This window comes from Grampus griseus (genome assembly GCF_964374135.1).
Source record: "Grampus griseus genome assembly, chromosome: 9".
Taxonomy (NCBI): domain Eukaryota; kingdom Metazoa; phylum Chordata; class Mammalia; order Artiodactyla; family Delphinidae; genus Grampus; species Grampus griseus.
The window spans coordinates 60,952,513-60,975,957 of NC_139003.1; the positions used below are offsets into that span (position 1 = coordinate 60,952,513).

General features: G+C 38.0%; 1 protein-coding gene across 1 annotated transcript in view; it reads left to right on the plus strand.

Moving 5' to 3' along the window:
- The window catches only part of UMAD1 (UBAP1-MVB12-associated (UMA) domain containing 1), a 246,901-nt gene that overhangs the window by 23,057 nt on the left and 200,399 nt on the right, over positions 1-23,445 (plus strand). Inside the window, exon 2 of the mRNA XM_082662389.1 lies at positions 1,427-1,526. Within this exon, the coding sequence (XP_082518515.1) occupies positions 1,445-1,526 (82 nt within the window). The 5' untranslated portion in view covers positions 1,427-1,444. The remainder of the gene's footprint in view (positions 1-1,426; positions 1,527-23,445) is intronic.

Consider the following 23,445-nt stretch of genomic DNA (forward strand, 5'->3'; position numbering starts at 1 on the left):
TAAAATCTTTACTTATCCTCCCTGCTTGATTTTCTGGTGGGTGGAATATATGAAACTGAAATGTGGGGCACTTGTTGCCACCAGGAACTTTTCTTTGCTGTCTCTCTCTTTTTTTTTTTTTTTGCGGTACGCGGGTCTCTCACCGTTGTGGCCCCTCCCGTTGCGGAGCACAGGCTCCGGACGTGCAGGCTCAGCAGCCATGGCTCACGGGCCCAGCCGCTCCGCGGCATGTGGGATCTTCCCGGACCGGGGCACGAACCTGTGTCCCCTGCATCGGGACTCTCAACCACTGCGCCACCAGGGAAGCCCTCTTTGCTGTCTCTTATATTGCTTTACTTACAGCAACTCAGAACGTGACATGTCCTCCCAAGTTTCCTTCAACTTCCTTCCCAGTTGTTTTCTAAGAGTTGTTGCCCTGCCTGAGTGTACAAAGCTGAATGTACAAAGGTGGGAGGACACAGAGGAGAGAGAGAGAGAGAGAGAGAGTGTGTGTGTGTGTGTGTGTGTGTGTGTGTGTGTGTGTGTGTGTGTGTGTATGTGTGTGTTGGGGGTAGTGCACAATAATCTCACCAACACAGATATTTGCACTGATGGGAATTTACATTTGGCTACAATTTTACAATGAATACAGTCCTTGAGTGTCTGAATCAGATAACCAGCTCTAGAGGGTGTTTGTAGTGCCTTCTTTTCTTTTTTCAGGTGGCCTTAATTTCATGAGGCTTAAGGTAGTTATGGCATGACAAGAAACCTGGACAGGGTTTGGTTTTTTCCCCCCTTTCCTCGGTCCAGTGTCCAATTTATGGCTAGTGAGATCCTTCAAGATTCTGGTGTTATCTGTTGACTTCAGTTTTACTTGTAGAGATTTCTTGGGTTATTTCCTGCATGTTCAGAAATTGAGAGGATGAACACAGTATTTCAAACTGGAAGTCCATGCTCCTTAATTTCTGGTTTTGTCTTCTGACACCTAGAGAGGGCTTGTGTTCTTAAGTTTGGGAATAGAATTCCTAAAAGTAATTATTGTGATATCTTTATATTTGGCTTTTAAAATTTATTTGGCTGCATTGAGTCTCAGTTGCAGCAACGTGAGATCTTTCAATGCAGCGAGGGCTCTTTGTTCTCTCCAGTTGTGACGCGCAGGCTCCAGAGCACATGGGCTCAGTAGTTGCAGCACTCAGGCTCTCTAGCTGTTGGTGCACAGACTCTATAGCATGTGAGCTCAGTAGTTGCGGTGTACAGGCTTAATTGCCCTGCAGCATGTGGGATCTTAGTTCCCTGACTAGGGATCGAACCCATGTCCCCTGCATTGGAGGGCAGATTCTTAACCACTGGACCACCAGGGAAGTCCCTGTATGTGGCTTTTTACTAAGAAGGGTAAGAGTTTTATGGTTTCATCTGAATTTGTTATTATATAGTGTTTCTATTTCAGGTAACAGAGGAAGCAGCAATGTTTCACTTCTTCAGAAAGCCTCCGGAATCTAAAAAGCCCTTGGTACCAGAGAGAGAAGCAGATGGATTTGTCCTTTTAGGTGAGTCTTTTTAGGAAACAATATCATAATTAGATGAATTATTTTTCCTTTAAAAGATTACTTGAAAAGTATATGATTGATTTTTAAACATTTTCCTATTAATTCCAGAGTTAGTTTATGTATATGAAATCTATAAAAATATAGGTCATCAATCACTTAAAATATTGTCATCAAGTCAGACTCTTCTTATACAGTACGTTGGTTTGGATGTGTCCTTCAAATTCAGTTTGTAAAATCATCCTATTTTTTCTATCCAATAAGCTAGTCAACCTTTTTAATTATGAAAAAGCAGAAGTCTTGATGAATCCTTGATAAATTCAATTTCTGTTTTATAAATAGCACCAAGCCTTGCTTCTTAAATTAGCATCAAAAATTAAATCAGGCATCCAATAAATAGTTGCTGAATGAGGTACATTTATTTCTTTTATTGAAGTATAGTTGATTTACAGTATTGTAATAACTTGCAAGTGTACAGCATGGTGATTCAATATTTTTGTAGCCTATACTCCATTCAAAGTTATTACAAGATAATGGCTATAATTCCCTGTGCTGTACAGTATGTCCTTATTGCTTATCTTTTTTATATATAGTAGTTTGTATCTCTTAATCCCATACCCCTAATTTGCCTCTGCCCTTCTCTCTCATTTTTGGTAACCACTAGTTTGTTTTCAGTATCTGTGAGTCTGTTTCTGTTCTGCATATACATTCATTTGTATTACTTTTTAGATTCCACATGTAAGTGATGTACAGTATTTGTTTTTCTCTGTCTGCCTTATTTCACTGAGCATAATATTTACTCTCCAGGTCCATACATGTTGCAAATAGCAGAATTTCATTCTTTTGTATGGCTGAGTAATAGTCCTTTGTGTGTGTGTGTGTGTGTGTGTGTGTGTGTGTGTGTATGTATATATATATATGTGTGTGTATATATATACTTCATGTTCTTAGTCCAGTCGTCTGTTAATGGGCACTTGGGTTGTTTCTGTGTCTTGGCTATTTAAATAGTGCTGCTATGAGCTTTGGGGTGCATGTATCTTTTTGAATTAGTGTGTTCATTTTTTTCTGTATATATAACCAGGAGTGGGATTGCTGGATCATATGATAGTTCTATTTTTAGTTTTTGGGGGAACCTCCATACTGTTTTCCATAGTGGCTACACCAATTTACATTCCCAGCAACAGTGTTGAAGTACACTTTTAAATCTAAACATGTTAAATAGTGTCTCCTAAATGTTAAGACTAGTTTATCTTCTATTATAAAATTAATACCTGCTAGTTATTAAAATTTTAGTGGGGCTTCCCTGGTGGCGCAGTGGTTGAGAGTCCGCCTGCCGATGCAGGGGACACGGGTTCGTGCCCCGGTCCGGGAGGATCCCACACGCCACGGAGCGGCTGGGCCCGTGAGTCATGGCCGCTGAGCCTGCGCGTCCGGAGCCTGTGCTCCGCAACGGGAGAGGCCACAACAGTGAGAGGCCCGCGTACCACACACACACAGAAAAAGATTTTAGTGGCTTTAAAAAATATTTCTTTCAACCAAATACTATGCTCTTCCCAAGGGGAATTCTGAAAAATAACATTTCCTTCATGTCATTGTGTCTTTCCCCCAAGGAAGAGATTTGCAGTCTTTAGATAGTTCTTCCCAGCAGTTCTCTACCAACAGGGTGGTGAGGAGGAACCAAAGCCCAGTGTCCCCTTGTGAAACGCATCCTCTTCTACTCCGGATTTCCTCCTGCCAACTTCAGCTCCTTCTCTGAGAGGATTTGCATGAACTCATAGAGTGTTTGCTTCTGGCGATGCTTCTCAGGTGTCTCCCTTTCCAGATTCTGGTTTCCTATCTCTTCTGTCTTTATCTTGGCCCAGTCATCCCAGAGTCCCTTGGCATTGGCAGATGGTCTGCGTGTCTTGAGGAGTAGAAGATGGCTCCTTGGGTTTACGGGTAATCCTGAACCTTCAGCTTAGGCCCTCTCGGCCTCTGACCCCACACATTCAGAAGGGTGGGTGGGTGGGTCTCTGCCTCTTGAGCCCTTCCCTTTAGGATCTGGTCTCTCACAGTAAGGATGCAAGGATTTTACCGCTCTGGCCCTCTTCTGTTTCTTGGCCTTAATCTCTGGGAGACCGGAAGAGAGTTTTTCTCATGGCTGAATGTTACCGTAGAATATCCCATCTTTTCCACAGTCAAATTCTGGCAGGCCTGTGTGTTTTTCTGTGTCTGCTTCCTGTGGCCTGGGACAGGGGCAGTAACTAGAGTGGTCAGAGTTATTTTCTCTCTGACCAGATCCCCTACGTCTGAGGTAAAGTAGTGGGGCATAGTCGGACCAGGGTTGGTGGTTTTTCTGGGGAGCCTCCTGACTGGGATAAAGTGGGGTGCCATGGGCACAACTGCTTCTCTGGCCCTTCTTACAGTGTCAGGAAATTGTGCCTTGCCTTCTAAGTCAGCACTGGCTCTGTCAACCCCAACTTCTGTTTCAAACGCTGCCAGCGTTGCTTCCCTTTTACCTGCTAAATTAGCCCCACTAACAGAAAAACTTCAGGGATGCCTCTAGTCTCCTGTATAATTTCTGCCTCTTCAGGAGTTTCACAATAAATTCTTTCAGAAATTTGCTTCAGCAAAGCCTGGTTTTCCAAACTCTTTTCTGTATTCTTCATTTTAGAACACCTCTGTAATCTCAACACATATGCAGAGAACTGTGCTCTTTTCTGTTGTTTCATGATTAGAAATCCACCTTATTCTCTTTGTTATCAAATAGGCATTCAAAGGCTGTGAGTCTAGTGCACTGACAGTCTGAGAGCACATACAGCTTCTACAGCTGGGCTTCGTGAACTCTCGATACGTCTTCTTCACCTCTCTGGCTCTGTGGCCTGCCACTTTGCAGCATTACAGAGACAACTTTTAACCACAACTGAAAAAACCCCTGGTGCTGCTCTCTCTAAAATCTCCTTCAATGTCTGGTAGCTTGTAACATGAAGATGTTTCACTGCCTGTCTTATAACTAGCCCAACAGGGGCCCCGTTTCCATGGTATTCTGCCTTAGCCTGTGAAGCTTCTGTTACGGACCTTTCCTTCCTAGGAAAGACTCGTTTAAGAAGTGGTCTTTAACTGAGCCTCAGAAGACAGAAATGTCCAAATTTGCTAATGCTTGAGGGAATTTCTAGCAATTAATTACTCTCATATGCTTTCATGTCCCAGCTGCTCCATCTGATATATCTAAGCTATAATGGTGCATTTTCCCAAAAGCTGACATGCTGTATTTTGAGGGAGTTTTCCTAGGGCCATCTTCGACTAAGCGGGATTGGTGTTGACTCCTGTACCGTAGTCTTGTGGTTGGGAAATCATGGTGAGGCATCACTTACCTCCCAGTCCCAGGATTGTGATTTAATTTCAGGTGCCGCTGGTAGAACACCCTCATTCAGATGATCCAAGCAAGAGCAGACTCCCAAATGTTGGCTGAAGTCTTCTGGTCCTTCAGCTGCCATGTCTGCTGATGCTTGTCTCTGGTTAGCGTTATTTTTTCCCAGGTGCAAAGCTCCACTGCGCTCTACCATTTCCCATAAAAAATCCTTGTGTACCTACTGTTCTGTGATCTTAGTTACTCTCTTGAAGTTTTGATGCTGTCAGTCAGCATCATGTCTGGGTTCTCACTTCCTCTGTTCTTCTTTTTTCATCAGTAACACCATCTCCCTTTTTTCTCAGGAGCACCACAGAGACTCTACAGTGAGTTGCAGGTAGAATGCTGACTCGAGCCAGACCCCTTGGGTTTCTATCCTGGCTCTACAATTTACTGGAGTTTCCCTTGTAAGGGAGGCAAAACTTTACCTCTTGCCTCTTCGGGTCTCTGGCTGGGCCTGAGAATTAAATAGACATAGGACAGATGAACAGAAGAAAAGCATGAGGATTTTTACATGTACATGGGGACCCCACAGGAGAATGAAGACCTAAAGAGGTGGCCAAACCTAGGTTCTCATATACCAGGTTGAGCAAAGAGGCAGTTGTGGAAAAGTAACTAAAATATGTGGGGATACTAAAGGAAGATGAGGGTTATTTTAACAGGCTCTGATTTTGTGGAGTTCTCTTGCCCCTGACTCTCCATCTCTGGTGGTAAGAAAGTTTCTTTCTTCCTGGCATTTTCCATAGGTTTCTTTTCTTTTCTTTTTTTTTATCTCCTGCTTTCAGGAAGAAAATGGGAGGTCAGAGTACCCTTCCTGCATCTGCTATTTTTCAAGTGCCTTTGGCTCAAAATAATTCTTATGCCAAAGTGGCATTTTGGGTTGGTATATCTGATACCCTTCATCATTTGGGGAAGTTACGAAACCTCCTGGGTGTCATTTAACTTATCTAGAAAATGAGCATGATAACAGTACCAACCCGATAGGGTTACTGAGGTGATTAAATGAGTTAATGTGTGTAATGTGCTAAGAACAACCATGTGAGTGAAGTGGTGGTGTTATCTCCACATACAGGGGAGGACTAAAAAGCTAGAGCTAGTTCCTCTAGCTTACATAGAGCAGATCTGGAGTGAGCCCAGGCATTCTGACTTCAGAGCCTGTCCTCTTAACCACTAAGCTATCCATCGTTTTTTTTTTTTTAATAAATTTATTTATTTTTTGTCTGCATTCGGTCTTTGTTGCTGCGGGTGGACTTTCTCTAGTTGCAGCGAGTGGGGACTACTCTTCATTGCGGTGCGCGGGCTTCTTATTGTGGTGGCTTCTCTTGTTGCGGAGCACGGGGCTCTAAGCGCACGGTCTTCAGTAGTTGTGGCGCGCGGGCTCAGTAGTTGTGGCTCGCGGGTTCTAGAGCACAGACTCAGTAGTCATGCGCACAGATTCAGTAGTCATGCGCACAGGCTTAGTTGCTTCGCGACCTGTGGGATCTTCCTGGGCCAGGGCTCAAACCTGTGTTCCCTGCATTGGCAGGCGGATTCTTAACCACTGTGCCACCAAGAAAGCCCTCCATCACTTAAAAAAAAAAAGGTCATATTATCATTTTAAAATTTAAGACGTTAGTGACATTTTAAGCTCTTTTAAAAAAATCTAAATTGTGTTCATTAATTTTTAAAAGACAAAGTGCTGTGCTTTTTTGTTTATTTTTTTTTTAATAAAAGAGGGTTGGTTGTATTATTATTCATAAAGTTTGGCTTTAATTTTGGCTGCCCCAAACTTTTCACTATTTAATATTTTAAGTATTTAAAACTATTGCATAAAACTCTAATCTCCTTAATGAAGTTGAGGTTGGAAGATGGTATGTAGTCAGCCCTCTATATCAACAGATTCTGCATCTGTGGATTCAACGAACTGCAGATTGAAAATATTGAAAGAAAAAAACCCCAGAATGTTCCACAAAAAGCAAAACTTGAATTTGCTATATGCCTAGCAACTATTTACATAGCATTTACATTGTATTAGGTATGATAAGTAATCTAGAGATGACTTAAAGTATACAGGAGGATATGCATAGGTTACATGCACATATATGCCGTTTTATAAAAGGGACTTGAGCTGCTGCAGATTTTAGTATAGGGGTACTACAGAAACCTAAGGACAACTATACATTGTTTAATTAGTAAAATATCCTTCAGCAGTTAAGGCCTTAACTGAATTGACTGATAAAAGTCAGGATAAATTATTAGGAATATAGTTAATTATCTTAAAAAACATGATGGCAACCTCTTTTTTTTTAGAAACTGATTTGTTCTCAGTTGCTTTTTTTATCATATGGTTCTATATTGACATATATAGTATCTGCTTAGTCTCAGAGCATACTGTGTAAAATATTTTGAAAAGTACCAAGTAGGTCAAATGGTAGATATGAAATACTTTTATTAACATGACCCCATACTTTGACACGTGTGTTTTGGTTATTGTGTATCCACATAGCTTTCTTTGTTCTTATGTACAATAGATACATTGCAGGAAAATAAGTGTATATAAGTGTTTTTGTGTGTTTATTAACTTCTAAATGATACAACTAAGTAAAGACTTAGATTATATTTATACCAAAACTTCTTATCAATATGGATTCTATAGAATTTGTTAGATTATCATCTTACTTGGCCTTTATAATGTATTTCTAAAAAGGTTAAATTATGTTGTTAAAAGTATAAATCATTTTTCCCACCTTGAGCATACCTCTTCCCCTAGGCAAGCCTTCCTGCTTAACACAAATAAGTTTTAGATCACAGTTATTAGATGGCATTGCTGAGTTGCTGAAGTCAACACCCCATGACTTGAAATTGAGGGTCCAGGCAGAGCCTGGACACTTTTATTGATAATAGGAATATCTGGGCTGCTTGTACACATTTAGCTCACTTATGGACAGAAAGCTTTTTCCCTGTAAAGGTTTGCAAAGCTTTTAGCCTTTGTAAAATGTCGAACATGCTGAATAATAATAAGGAAAAAAAAAAAGCCTTGTAGAAAAACATCCTTTCCCTGGTAACTAGTTTCTAGTCTCATAAGAAGGTACTATTCTTTCATTCAGTAATGAAGTTGTTGTAATCCTCTAGGGTACTCGTTTTACACAAAAACAAATTGCAGTTTTCATTTGCATCACTGGGTGGCGATTTTTCTTAGTCTTACACTACTGTTTAAAACCCCAGAAAGGCTGGTACTATTTGTAATTACCAGGGTTTTCTTCTGTTATGACATGTTTAATTGTACTTTTAAGACATTATCTTTAGGTTGATTACAAATTTCCTACTGTAGTATGCAACCTCATAGTTATTTTAAATTAGGAAAAAGGGTATCTGTTGCCTAGATGTTGGCATATAACTTTCCAAAACTAAGAGAAAGGCATGAATTAGCTTATTATATTACAGCAAAAAAAAAAAAGAAAGAAAGAAGGAAAGAAAGGAAAAATAACAGCGACAGGAAAAACCCATGGAAAATAAAATGAAAAAGAATAATTTGGATTACTGTTGTGTGTTCACTAACATTGGTGACCAGATATTGAATATAACTCTGGAGCACGCAGAATGAAATTGGACAAACACTATTATATAGATTAAAGGAATGGGGTTATAGTACAGCTGAAATTTATTGTGTTTTTCAGAATATGCATGTGCTTCTTAAAGTAGGGCATAAGAACTTCTAGTTTCCATTAAGCTAATTATTTTGTAAAACTGATTGACTTTAGAATCAGAATTTAGTAATTCACTGTGGCTTGGATTTCATCTTTTAAGTATTGATATTGAAATATGTACTTTAGTCTCACCTTCTGTTTTCCAGTTTAAATGATAAATGAGATTTTGGGAAATAGTCGGTTATTTTTAAGATTGTCTCCTACTGAATTCCTCATCGTGGGTATCAGTCAAACCATGTATACACACTAAAGTTAAACTATCACATTTTTAAATGGAACTTTTTAGATAATCTCTTCATCTCTGTACTCTTTCCTTTATTTAAAAGTGGAAATCTAGCTGTGTATAATAAAAATTTACATAAGGGACAGTAAGTCACTTTGATTCTGTCTAGGACTGAAGGCTTTAATTAAAACAACAATGACAAAAAGTAAACAGATTTTCACCATGTGCTTTCTATTTTTACTCCCCATTCTTACAACAGAAGTATAATGAATCTTTAAAAAAATGGTGTTTATGGATTAAAAAAGCAACTGACTCTATTAATAACTCTTTACCCCCATGAATTGTGATATCCAGAAAAACTCAAATCGCAGTGAATTTACTTGGCAATCTTTGTGTTTTTACCCTTGACCTTTCAGTTCTAAAGGAGGTGTGCCAGGATTTTTCAACTAACTTCATCATGCAGCTGTTTATTTTCCCAATAAGAAATGTGAAGTCATGTGTCTAATGGGTAGAATTGACAGAATTTTCACATTCGTTGATTCCTAATTCTGGTTCACCTGTTAATCTAGCAGCATTCAGAGGTGAAACCATTAAGGCCTGGCTGTTCTGTGTGGGGTGTACCACCCTGCCTTGTCTCTTTAAGGGTGCAGGGTGAGAGGGAGCTGCATGGGGCAGGGGAGAGGTGTCCACTGTGCTGAGAAGCAGAACTGAGCCCTCTGTTGCACACAATTAGTTGTGAGGAAGTCACTCATGCTTTATTGGGGCTCAATGGACTCAGCCGACGCAGATGTAAATTAGGGATCTGTCTCTCTAACTCAGAGGATCTAACCTTCTTGTGATTTAGGGGGCACTTTGAAAATATGCTGGTGCTGGGGCCTCATCCCTACATTCTGATTAGACAGGCCTGGGGTTTGGCCCAGACACTGGTATTTTTTTTCCAGAGTTCCCCAGATAGTTCTTGTGTACATGCAGGGCTGAGAACCACTGCAGTTCACGCTCTATAATTTAGTAATTGTATACCATCAAATAATGTGTTAAGACACTTTGAAAAAGACCTCACAAAAATACAAAGTTACCGTTTCTCTTCCACTGCAGTTGAGCCATAAACAAATAAAAAAGCAAATAAAACCACAAAATTTCTAGGTTGAACATACTTCCTTTCAAACATTAAATAAAGAGCAGAAAGCTTCGGAATTCTAAGGAATGAAATCTTGTTTCGTAAAGTAATATATTTGGAAACTTAAAAAAATTTTTGTAATCAGTGAAGCAGTTGAGAAGCATTTTGTTAATTATATAAATATGAATTCTGAGTGGCTTATGACTCTTTTTGTCTTTAGCCATAAGGCATCTAGAGTGACTTGAGGTAAAATTATTTGACAGATTAATACCTGTAAACTCTTCAGAGCAATTCTGAGGTATGTTTTCTTTGAACTAAGACCATCAGGCAGTCAGATTTGTAGTACACCTCTTTGGCAGTAGTTGACTGGTTTACTGTGGTACTGTTTCCTAGAAGGCACCTCTTCAGTAAAATACCAGTAGGGAAAAATTTTAAGTGTGCACACCATATTCCATAAATGGGTTTCCTATAGTATTTACTCAGAGGCTTTCGTAATGTCATATCTTCCACATCTGAGGCTATTTAGCTGAAAAATTGTGATGAATAGCTTTTATATTTTGACTTACAGTCTCTTCTTATTTCATTCTGTTGAGGAAATAAATAATGAGGATGAGACTCTAAGTAGAATGTACAGTAGGAGCTTTGCAATTTCTACTAGTATTTCAGATAGAATTGGAAGACCTAAATATTGTCTTCCTACTAATCTTAATCATACTACAATATTCTTTTATATATAAGTGGTTGTCTTATTCGGTATCTGTTTTTTTTTCCCCATTGAATGCAACCAAAACATTATGAAGGGAAGAGTTCTTATTTAGGTCACACAGTAATCTTTCCAAATGTGGATTTCTGAAAATGTGTCTTCTTCTTTCATTATATCATGATAGAATTATGGTGTTACCTCATAATAGCAAACTAATCCTTTAGTAAACTAATCCAGAAGTAAAACATCTTAAACTAGTGTAAGATGGTCTTATTGTGGTAATCATCAACATTCTTGAGCACTTTCTCTGTCTCGGGCACTCTGCTCCTTGTATAAATGCTGCAGAATTCTGGGCCTGGCCCATACCTAGTAAAGCAGAATCTTTGAAACTATAGCCTAAGAATCAGCATTTTTTAAAAAAGCAATGCAGGTGATTTTTATGCATGCTGATATTTGAGAATTGTTGGAATAATTCTCTTATAAGGTGTGGTAGGGGAACAAAGCATTTTCAGGCAGTGGGACAGACTGTGTAAAGTATGTAGATTCAGAGGAATCTGGGACATATTCAGGGGCAGTAAAAAGTTCTTCAGGAGAGAGAGGATATGTCAGGGCCACTGATGAGGAACGAGTCTAGAACGGTGATTTTCAGTGGGCCTGTGTGCCATTCCGAGATATTAGAATTTTATCCTATTGGCAGTAATGACCTATCAGATATCTGACCATTTCAAAACAGTGAAGTAGTGTTTTGGTTTTTATTTTATTGGAAATTTATTAATTGAAAAAAATGGAGATAATTTAACAGTTTCATCCAGTTGAGAATTATTTGTTAATGAAAACAGGATCATCTCCTGAATGTATCACTGAAAAGGTGTGCCTGTATATTCATACTTGATGGACAGGATATGACAGAAACAACACACAGTTGAACTGTATGGGGCCATCGTGCTGCAAGTCATTTTGTCAGACACCTCAAGTTTCACCTTTTCTACCTTTTAGTTTCAACATGATATAGGGACAGAAACTCCTAGTTGTCCTTCAATATCTGTTTATCTTTCTTTCTTAGTTAATAGCATTTTTATCTTGCCATGTGGCCATTTCGCAGTTAGACGTGGAATTTTGATGAAGTTTCTGGCCAGTGTGATATAAGAAGAAACGTTGTATTGCAGGTTTTAGGGAACCTTTTAAAAACACAGCTGGTATGTACCTTCCATCTCTCCACTGCCGCTAACTTTGCTCACCCTGGAGTGTGGACGTGATGATTTGGTAGAGGACTAGCCACCATCTTGGACCATGAGGACTAGACTGCATTGTGAGGGTAACTGAAGAATAAGCTGGGAAGAGCCTGGGTCCTTAAAGACTGTGGAGTTGCCACAACAGCCCTGTGATGTGATAACTCCCTTATGTGAGACAGGAGCAAACTTCTGCTCTGTGGGAGCCACTGCTCTACTGATATTTTGTCATTTGCGGATGAACCAAACCCTAACTAATGTACGTGCTGAACTGGAAATCATAATATTTGGATTCTAAGTTCCATCATTTTCTTGCTGTGATCAAGCAGGCTACTTACCATTTCAGCCTCATTTTCCTTACATATAAAAAGTTAATAGCATTATGGATTCCTCATTACATTTTAAAGAAGAAGAATGAGAGGGAACTTTACACAGACTTCTTCATAGACAGAAGTGAGTACTAAGAAGTTTTAATTCACTTGCTAATTCTGATCAGCTCAGTGAAATGCCTGGGCGAATGATTCTGAGCCAGCCTCTAGGTTTAGCTGGAGAGAATGTTGTGATCCTTAATTTATGTTGTGGGCAAGGGAACGGTAAGTTCCCTACGAGTGCCTAGGTCTTTCCTCCACTCCCACTGGAAGGCCACTGCGTGCTTCTGCAATGAGTGCACCACAAAGTTCATTCATATCCACTAAAAGCTGAAATGTCTGAAGTGTGCATTAACTAGTGGAACGTTATTAAAGAATTGAGAATTGCTGCTACACTCTAGTTATCAGTTAAGTTAGAAACTGATTCATTCCCTACAATTGGTATTTCCATCAAAAATGGCATATACGTTTATGGCTATACATGTGTGTGTATGTATGTGTGTGTGTGATATTTTTAATGAAATGTATTAAGTATACTGTACTGAAGCCTTACGTCATAGTATTAATGACTTAAAGCTGTCATTGTTCTGAGATTTTTCAGTATTCTAAGTCAAATAGCTCAGCTCTAAACTTAGGGAATGACTTATTTTTATTTCTGGCATCTATTATTTCCTGATGCACAAGCTGAAAATATGCTTGGCAGCACCAAAGGAAAACTGTAACCCTTAAAATAGTTTGTTGATGGGTTGCTTACTTAAAGGAATTGATAACTGTGAAAACCAGTGATCGTCCCAATTGCTATCACTATGTTAAGGGGTTCTTAGCCATGATGAGTTTGAGAGCCTGAGTGGAGTGATCTGTAAGCCTCCCGAAATTATAGACAAAATATTGTATTTGCATTTTTGGGTGAGAAGGGTCTCTGAATTTCATCAGATTCTCAAAGATCTGTGACCCTAAAAAGGTTAAATAACCACTTTTCTAGATGTTGCTATGTATACTGATGTTTACTAGCCACTTGGGCTATGGGATTGTAGGGTATTTTTAACTTAATGCCAGAGATAGCATAGTCATTGTCAGAGGCAGGTTACACACCATTGGCCACTTTTACTAGTTTGGCTTCAGAAAATAGGATGACTTCTGAGCAGCTAAATAAAAATTAGGGAATAATTACCACTAGGTAAGATACACAGCAGATGAGTGATGTCTGTAAGGAGGTTACAATCTACATCACAAGAGATACAAAAATAGAAGTGAAGTAACAGTACAAAACAATAACATCAAACACTTAAGATATTTGATAGAATGACTTGTACCGTGATGGTCCCAGACAGTTCATTAGTTTGACATTGTCAAACTAATGTCTTAACGGTATCAACCTGGTGTGAGTATACTTGCATACTTTTCCAGTGATGCATTCAGGACATGGTGCTGCAGTTAGTTTTTTCATTTAAAAAACTGAAAAATAGGCAGATGATAATGGATATGTATAGATCCCAGACTAAACACCAAAAGGTGTTTGGGGCACCTTTTTACTTGTTATATTAAACATGTGATCAGTAATTAGTAATGATGGTTTGCTCTTGGTTTGCCTCTGCATGGACCTGTCAGTGTTCTAACCAGGATATTTTGCTGCTCCCAGGCCCAGGGCCCAGTGTGTCCTTTGTGCAGAGCGTCCGGCCTGCTTCATTTTGTCCACACCCTCCTGCAGTCAGATCCCACATGAAATTTTGTCTTTCGCTGTCTACAGTTTCTAGATAGCTCTGTCTTTGATCTCATAGTGTACATTTTCTCCTATTATTTATTTGCTGCTTAATTACATAGTACATTGTAGCAGCTGCTAGATTATCGTTTCATAATGTTATTTAAACTTTTTTTAAAATGTTTTGCCACTTGGATGGTAACCTTACAGATCACTCGTCTGCTGTGTATCTTACATAATAACCAGCACAAGGACTTCCATAAAGTATATCCTCCATCCACTGATTGTTAAAAGGTTTTGGAATGACTTCTAAATCATTTACTACTTGGTTAGAAAACTTGGTAATGTCTCCTGTAAGGTGTTTTTCCAGTGAAATATATCTGTGTTTAACTTATGTCACCCATCACCTGGACAAATTACACAAATTTTAGTTATTGTATTAATGCAAAGTGAATTAAGCATTAGGAGCAGATTTGCCTACCCCAAATCCATTCCCCCTCCTTCCACACTTCAAAGTATTCACCTTCTGCTGCATGATCACATGATTCAAGAGATGCTGGCTTTCCTCCTAGCCGTGGGAGGGCAGTTCTGATTTGTCTCAACCAGTCAGGGTGGCCCAGTCCACCTTGCCAGCAGTTGGTTTCAGAATGGGCACCTGTGACAATTCTGACTAACGGACATGAAGGGCTCATAGGCAGATACTGCAGAGACAGCCACCCCTTCCCTGGTAGCTGTTTTATCTGGATGAAATGCCTGATGAGGTTACATCCATTGTTGCTATCTTTGCTGAGGGGAGGTAACCTAAGACAGAGGGAACATGTTGAAGATGGCAGAATAAAATGAGGAAGCAGCGTGGTCCATGATGACACTGCTGAACTGATAGATTTACTAGCCTGGGAACTGTTGACCTCTGGGCTTCTTGTTAGGTGAGATAATAAGTTCCTTGGTTAAAGTTTAAGCCACTTTTAGATAGACTTCTGTTACTTGCAGCTGAAAATGTCTGGACTGATGTTTGACAAGGGTGCTTGTAATGCTACATCCTCCTGGATATCTTTTTTGGTAGGGCCCCTCTTAGTGTTTATTGTCCAGACTTCATTATATATATATATATATATCTCAATCAGGTTCTTCAGTTGATGTATATATAGGCAAAGTTTATATTTATGTCTTACAAAACTCACTGTTTTTAACAAAACAGTGTGTGAAAATAATCTTGAGCAACATTTCAAATGAAATGACTAGATTGCCAGAGTCATATGTAAACATTTCGAAAGGCCCGCCTAGTGGCAGCAGAAGGATGTGCATCTTGGATATTGCTGGTGCCAAGGGAGGCCAGGCTTCCGCTACAAAGCAACTGGTGAACAACTGTAATAATTGTTTGGTGATCAGGAAAGGAGTTTAACATAGTAACATCATTATTTGCTGCTTATATCGATACATAGGCATTTTATTGTGTTTTAGTTATACTTTAAGAAATTGGTTGGTAGGTTTAGATTGATGTATCACACGTTGTAATTTGTCCTATCTGAAGTAATGAGGAATAGGCTCCCTGGCACATTTTCCTACATATCCAGTTTTCAGGAATGGGTTACGGACATTACGTAGGCAGTTCCTTTCTAATATGAACCAGGTATCTTATTGTCAGCAGTCCTTCTAATGAGAATATGGTCTTAAACTTATTGTAATATTGACTTATAGAAACTCACCTATATGACTCATATATCTTCATGTGTTACAGATTTAGAAATGTACCATTTTCAAAAATGCTGGAGGCAATAAGTGAAACCATAATCCTTTTTTTAAACATGGAAAATTGGGAGAAAAATTAAAATGTCTCTTTCCTTTTATCATCCCAAATAGTTCTAAAGTCATTTTTTAAAGTTTAAAACCAATACCTATTATATTTTTACTTGAATTGCACATTAATTATACTCAATACATCAGTTTTTATTGCACATTAATTATACTTGAATTGCACATTAATTGCACATTAATTATACTCAATACATCAGTTTTTAAACCAGAGTTTTTAAAGGCAATGATAAAAATTTCATTCATCTTATTTTTAAATGTTTACATTTTAAAATTATAAATTGCACTACGATTTATAATTTACAACATTCTGCTATTAAAGTGTGGGAGTGAGGCAGCATATAATTTTTAGGGCTGGAAGGAGATCTTAGGGATAATTCTAAATAGCCTCATATGTAAATATTTATAATTGAAAGTTGTATATTCAGAATACCTTGAAGTATGTATATTCTTTTGCTTAAGGAAAGAAAGGAAGGTAAATAGAGTATAGAATCTGCCTTATATAAAATACCAAATTATGATATGAACCAATTATGGTAAAAGCATTCCCTTCACAGTGAGATATAAATGCCTTTCTAGCCTGTGGGCATCTTTTTATTACTAAAGTTGGGTTAAATTTACCACCATAAAAATTCAATTATGATTTCTACCTGTTATGAAAATATGCTAATGCATCCAAATATATTTTAGTATTCTCAGTTCAGATATACTAAAACGTTTTCCATTCCCTAAAGGAATGCAGCTCCTTTTAGGTCTCCAAGGTTACAGGACCTTGAAGCATGTGGGAGCTCAGCGTGGTACAAACCTGTATTTCTCAAGTTGTGTTCCTCGTGAACCTTCCTGGAACTGGGCAGAGGTCTTACACCGCCAAAACTGGATAATGGTGGCCTTTTCACAGTTATTCAGAAAAAAGAAGCTGATGGAATTTTAGGTTTTTCATTCTGAAATGTTTCTTAAATTGGGGAAAGAGCCAACATTAAATTTAAAAGCAGGTATTAGGCAGAAAACTTGTATGAATAAGGAGCAAAGGGGTTATTTAAGGAATAACTCGCCAACATAACTCAACAATCATATTTACTTCTATAGCTGTTTTGTTCTTTGAACATCTGTAGTCATAGTCATGGTTTTATATTCTTTTTTATAGCCTAAAATAAAATAAATTGAACATTAATGGCAATTTAAACTTAGAATAACTAAGCATAAAATATTGTTTAAAATTATAGTTTGTGTGGTAGAATTTGAAATACCAGTGTTTCATCATGTTCTGCAAAGAGCATTTTGACTACCAGCACTTCATGACCTTCACTGTGAGAAGAGATTACATTTTGAAGGAGAACATAACTCTGATGCTGATTTTCTTTCTCAGCTTATGCAGTTCAAATCGCTTTACTAGGGCACAGATTCTTCATGTGGTGAATGAGAGAGTCAATTAGATTTTTATCTCTAAAGTTTTGGTTTGTTTTTAATAGCTTAACATTTTAGTGATACCTTTTGGGTTCTATGTATTTAAGGAGACTGACACATCCCTCAATTTATTCTAATCTCTGTTGGAATAAATTGATAGTACTGAAGTGCTTTCTGATACATTGAGTTATTTTTCAGGAGGGCAAGAAATTGGTCCACCAGCTGCCAACCAAAAGTCAGTCTGAAGATTTTTTTTAGTTGAAATTTTATGTGGCTAATAGCCCCAATTTAGCCCTGAGTAATCTTTTATTAAAATAGTCCTGAAAACAGAAGGAAAAATTTATAACCATACGAAAATGTAAGGGTGACAGACAGCTTAATGCCAGAATCTGGGATGCAGTGAGACTGAGAAAAAACTAGCTAATCTTCTGCACATGGTACAGTATGTTGAGACCTACATCTTAAGAACATAGAACTTGGCAGTTATCCCACACTATCCCTAGGATTCTGTTCTGTGAAGGAAGCCGAGGACTTTGTTCCTTATTTCTGCACTTCCCTCACACATATCACTATCTTTCTTCATTCCGGCAAACAGCTGGTCAGCAAGCAGAGGCGGCCCTGTGGTGATGGAGGGCAACTGGGGGGTATAGTTTCCACTAGTAAAACAATGTAGGCAGGAATCGAGATGAAATTGGTGCTGGTAGAAGTGATGTTGAAAATCTTATTTTTTATAAGGACCAAGAGGTAGCAATAGGAGGAAAAATACATTCCAAGAGAGAAGAGTTACACTGGGTGAAAGCCTAGGAAAAACATGCAAATCTATGGAGTGCTGTGTGCACCAGCCTGCCTCCAGCTGGTGGGAATTTATATTTGCACAATCTTTCTGGAAGACAGATGGGCAATATGTATCAGAAGCTTTAAAGAAGTAGATCCCCTTTGCCTTAGAAATTCCACTTTTAGTAATTTATCATCAAAATGTAAACAAATGCAGTTTATAAGGTGGCATGTTTAGCATAAACCTTTTTGTTATATATATATTTTATATGCTTAAAAAACCTTTGAAAGGAAAATCATTTACCTATGGACCTTATGATTACAGGTGATTTAATTTTTTCTTCCTTTTGACTACTTATATTTGCCTAATTTGATTACTTACATTTATTGCAATTAATATATATTACTTGTATAACCCCAAAGTCAAAAAAGAGCCTCAAAGATGTATGTCCCTGAATTCTTGATTGTCTCATGAAAACAAGTTCTCTGAAAAGCAGAAGTGCATTTTACTCTTACTACTGAAATTTCATTGTGCTTCTTGTTTCCAATTCACCAAACACTGATCAAGTAAATATAAATACTGTTAGTTTCTCCTAAAATATTTATATTAATAATTATAAATATTATTTTAGTAGATTTAAGGCCAGAGTATAGTATCATCTTCAACTTTTCATTCATTTTGCAGTAACTTAATACTTTATAGCATTTCTTAGAGGAAAAAATGTATTGGGAAAAGGCGTTCACCAACTTATTTCAGTTTCTCTCTCCTGTTTTCCTGGATGTTGATAATTATTTTATTCCCTAAATACCTTTATGAAACCAGAATTTCCAGTGTATCAGGAGGCATCCTTTAAACATTAAGGTCAATTTTAAGATGAAATTTCACTGTATTTTAAAAATCACTTATGGAAACCATGTAATTTTTAGTGGATTGCACAAACTTGTACCCTGTTTAATTTTGTATAGTCTATTCCTTGGCAAATTTTTTTACATTGAAGTATAGTTGATTTACAATGCTGTGTAATTTCTGCTGTACAGCAAAGTGATTCAGTTATACACATATATATTCCTTTTTAAAATATTCTTTTCCGTTATGGTTTATCACAGGATACTGAATATAGTTCCCTGTGCTATACAGTAGGACCTTGTTGTTTATCCATTCTATAAGTAATATTTTGCATCTACTAACCCCAAACTCCTACTCCATCCCTCCCCCAGCCCCCTTCCCCCTGGCAACACGAGTCTGTTCTCTTATGTCCATGAGTCTGTTTCTGTTTCGTAGATAGGTTCATTTGTATCATATTTTAAATTCCACATATGTGATATCATATGATGTTTGCTTTCTCTGTCTGGCTTACTTCACTTATGATAATCTCTAGTTGCATCCATCTTACTGCAAATGACATTATTTCATTCCTTTTTATGGCTGAGTAATAATCCATTGTATATAAGTATCACAGCTTTTTTTGTTTTTTAACATCTATATTGGAGTATAATTGCTTTAAAATGGTGTGTTAGTTTCTGCTTTATAACAAAGTGAATCACTTATACATATACATATATCCCCATATCTCTTCCCTCTTGTGTCTCCCTCCCTCCCACCCTCCCTATCCCACACCTCTAGGTGGCCACAAAGTACCGAATTTATCTCCCTGTGCTATGTGGCTGCTTCCCACTAGCTATCTATTTTACATTTGATAGTGTATATATGTCCATGCCACTTTCTCACTTTGTCCCAGCTCACCCTTCCCCTTCCCCGTATCCTCACGGCCATTCTCTAGTAGGTCTGCGTCTTTATTCCTGTCTTGCCCCTAGGTTCTTCATGAGTTTTTTTTTTTTTTTTTTTAGATTCCATATATATGTGTTAGCACACAGTATTTGTTTTTCTCTTTCTGACTTACTTCACTCTGTATGACACTCTCTAGGTCCTTCCACCTCACTACAAATAACTCAGTTTCATTCCTTTTTATTGCTGAGTAATATTCCATTGTATATATGTGCCACATCTTCTTTATCCATTCATCTGTTGATGGACACTTAGGTTGCTTCCATGTCCTGGCTATTGTAAATGGAGCTGCAATGAAAATTTTGGTACATGACTCTTTTTGAATTATGATTTTCTCAGGGTATATGCCTAGTAGTGAGATTGCTGGGTCGTATGGTAGTTCTATTTTTAGTTTTCAAAGGAACCTCCATACCATTCTCCATAGTGGCTGTATCAATTTACATTCCCACCAACAGTGCAAGAGGGGTCCCTTTTCTCCACACCCTCTCCAGCATTTATTGTTTGTAGATTTTTTGATGATGGCCATTCTGACTGGTGTGAGGTGATACCTCATTGTAGTTTTGATTTGCATTTCTCTAATGATCAGTGATGTTGAGCATCCTTTCATGTGTTTGTTGGCAATCTGTATATCTTCTTTGGAAAAATGTCTATTTAGGTCTTCTGCCCATTTTTGCATTGGGTTGTTTGGTTTTTTGATATTGAGCAGCATGAGCTGCTTGTAAATTTTGGAGATTAATCCTTTGTCAGTTGCTTCATTTGCAAATATTTTCTCCCATTCTGAGGGTTGTCTTTTCGTCTTGTTTATGGTTTCCTTTGCTGTGCAAAAGCTTTTAAGTTTCATTAGGTCCCATTTGTTTACTTTTGTTTTTATTTCTATTTCTCTAGGAGGTGGGTCAAAAAGGATCTTGCTGTGATTTATGTCATAGAGTGTTCTGCCTATATTTTCCTCTAAGAGTTTGATAGAGTCTGACCTTACATTTAGGTCTTTAATCCATATTGAGTTTATTTTTGTGTATGGTGTTAGGGAATGTTCTAATTTCATTCTTTTACATGTAGCAGTCTAGTTTTCCCAGCACCACTTTTTCAATAGGCTGTCTTTTCTCCACTGTATATTTTTGCCTCCTTTATCAACGATAAGGTGACCATATGTGCGTGGGTTTATCTCTGGGCTTTCTGTCCTGTTCCATTGATCTACATTTCTGTTTTTGTGCCAGTACCATACTGTCTTGATTACTGTAGCTTTGTAGTATAGTGTGAAGTCAGGGAGCCTTATTCCTCCAGCTCTGTTTTTCGTTCTCAAGATTGCTTTGGCTATTCGGGGTCTTTTGTGTTTCCATACAAATTGTGAAATTTTTTGTTCTAGTTCTGTGAAAAATGCCAGTGGTAGTTTGATAGGGATTGCATTGAACCTGTAGATTGCTTTGGGTAGTATAGTCATTTTCACAATGTTGATTCTTCAAATCCAAGAACATGGTATATCTCTCCATCTATTTGTATAATCTTTAATTTCTTTCATCAGTGTCTTAAATTATCTGCATACAGGTCTTTAGTCTCCTTAGGTAGGTTTATTCCTAGATATTTTATTCTTTTTGTTGCCATGGTAAACGGGAGTGTTTTCTTAATATCTCTTTCAGATTATTCATCATTAGTGTATAGGAATGCAAGAGATTTCTGTGCATTAATTTTATATCCTGCTACTTTACCAAATTCATTAATTAGCTCTAGTACTTTTCTGGTAGCATCTTTAGGATTCTCTATGTATAGTATCATGTCATCTGCAAACAGTGACAGCTTTACTTCTTCTTTTCCGATTGGATTCATTTTTTTTTCCTTTTCTTCTCTGATTGCTGTGCCTAAAACTTCCAAAACTATGTTGAATAATAGTGGTGAGGGTGGTCAACCTTGTCTTGTTCCTGATCTTAGTGGAAACGGTTTCAGTTTTTCACCGTTGAGAACAATGTTTGCTGTGGGTTTGTCATATATGGCCTTTATTATGTTGAGGAAAGTTCCCTCTATGCCTACTTTCTGGAGGGTTTTTATCATAAATGGGTGTTGAATTTTGTCGAAAGCTTTCTCTGCATCTATTGTGATGATCATATGGTTTTTCTCCTTCAGTTTGTTAGTATGGTGTATCACATTGATTGATTTGCATATACTGAAGAATCCTTGCATTCCTGGGATAAACCCCACTTGATCCTGGTGTGTGATCGTTTTAATGTGCTGTTGGATTCTGTTTGCTAGTATTTTGTTGAGGACTTTTGCATCTATGTTCATCAGTGACATTGGCCTGTAGTTTTCTTTCTTTCTGACATCTTCATCTGGTTTTGGTATCAGGGTGATGGTGGCCTCGTAGAATGAGTTTCGGAGTGTTCCTCCCTCTGCTATATTTTGGAAGAGTTTGAGAAGGATAGGTGTTAGCTCTTCTCTAAATGTTTGACAGAATTCGCCTCTGAAGCCATCTGGTCCTGGGCTTTTTTTTTGTTGGAAGATTTTTTTTTTTTTTTTTTTTTTTGCAGTACACGGGCCTCTCACTGTTGTGGCCTCTCCCATTGTGGAGCACAGGCTCCGGACGCGCAGGCTCAGCGGCCATGGCTCACGGGCCCAGCCGCTCCGCGGCATGTGGGATCTTCCCGGACCGGGTCACGAACCCGCGCCCCCTGCATCGGCAGGCATACTCTCAACCACTGCGCCACCAGGGAAGCCCCTGTTGGAAGATTTTTAATCACAGTTTAAATTTCGGTGATTGTGACTGGTCTGTTCATATTTTCTATTTCTTCCTGGTTCAGTCTTGGCAGGTTGTGCATTTCTAAGAATTTGTCCATTTCTTCCAGGTTGTCCATTTTATTGGCATATAGTTGCTTGTAGTAATCTCTTATGATCCTTTGTATTTCTGCAGTGTCAGTTTTCACTTGTCCTTTTTCATTTCTAATTCTATTGGTTTGAGTCTTCTCCCTTTTTTTCTTGATGAGTCTGGCTAATGGTTGATCAACTTTGTTTATCTTTTCAAAGAACCAGCTTTTAGTTTTATTGATCTTTGCTATCGTTCCTTCATTTCTCTTTCATTTATTTCTGATCTGATGTTTATGATTTCTTTCCTTCTGCTAACTTTGGGGTTTTTTTTTTTTTGTTCTCCTTTCTCTAATTGCTTTAGATGTAAGGTTAGGTTGTTTATTTGAGATGTTTCTTGTTTCTTGAGGTAGGATTATATTGCTATAAACTTCCCTCTTAGAACTGCTCTTGCTGCATCTCTTAGGTTTTGGGTCATCGTGTTTTCATTGTCATTTGTTTCTAGGTGTTTTTAGATTTCCTCTTTGATTTCTTCAGTGATCACTTGGTTATTAAGTAGTGTATTGTTTAGCCTCCACGTGTTTGCAGTTTTTACAGATTTTTTTCCTGTGATTGATATCTAGTCTCATGGTGTTGTGGTCAGAAAAGATACTTGATATGATTTCAGTTTTCTTAAATTTACCCAAGGCTTGATTTGTGACCCAAGATATGACCTATCCTGGAGAATGTTCCATGAGAACTTGAGAAGAAAGTGTATTCTGTTGTTCTTGGATGGAATGTCCTATAAATATCACTCAAGTCCATCTTGTTTAATGTATCATTTAAAGCGTGTGTTTCCTTATTTTTTCTCATTTTTGATGATCTGTCCATTGGTGAAAGTGGGGTGTTATAGTCCCCTAGTATGATTGTGTTACTGTCATTTTCCCCTTTTATGGCTGTTAGTATT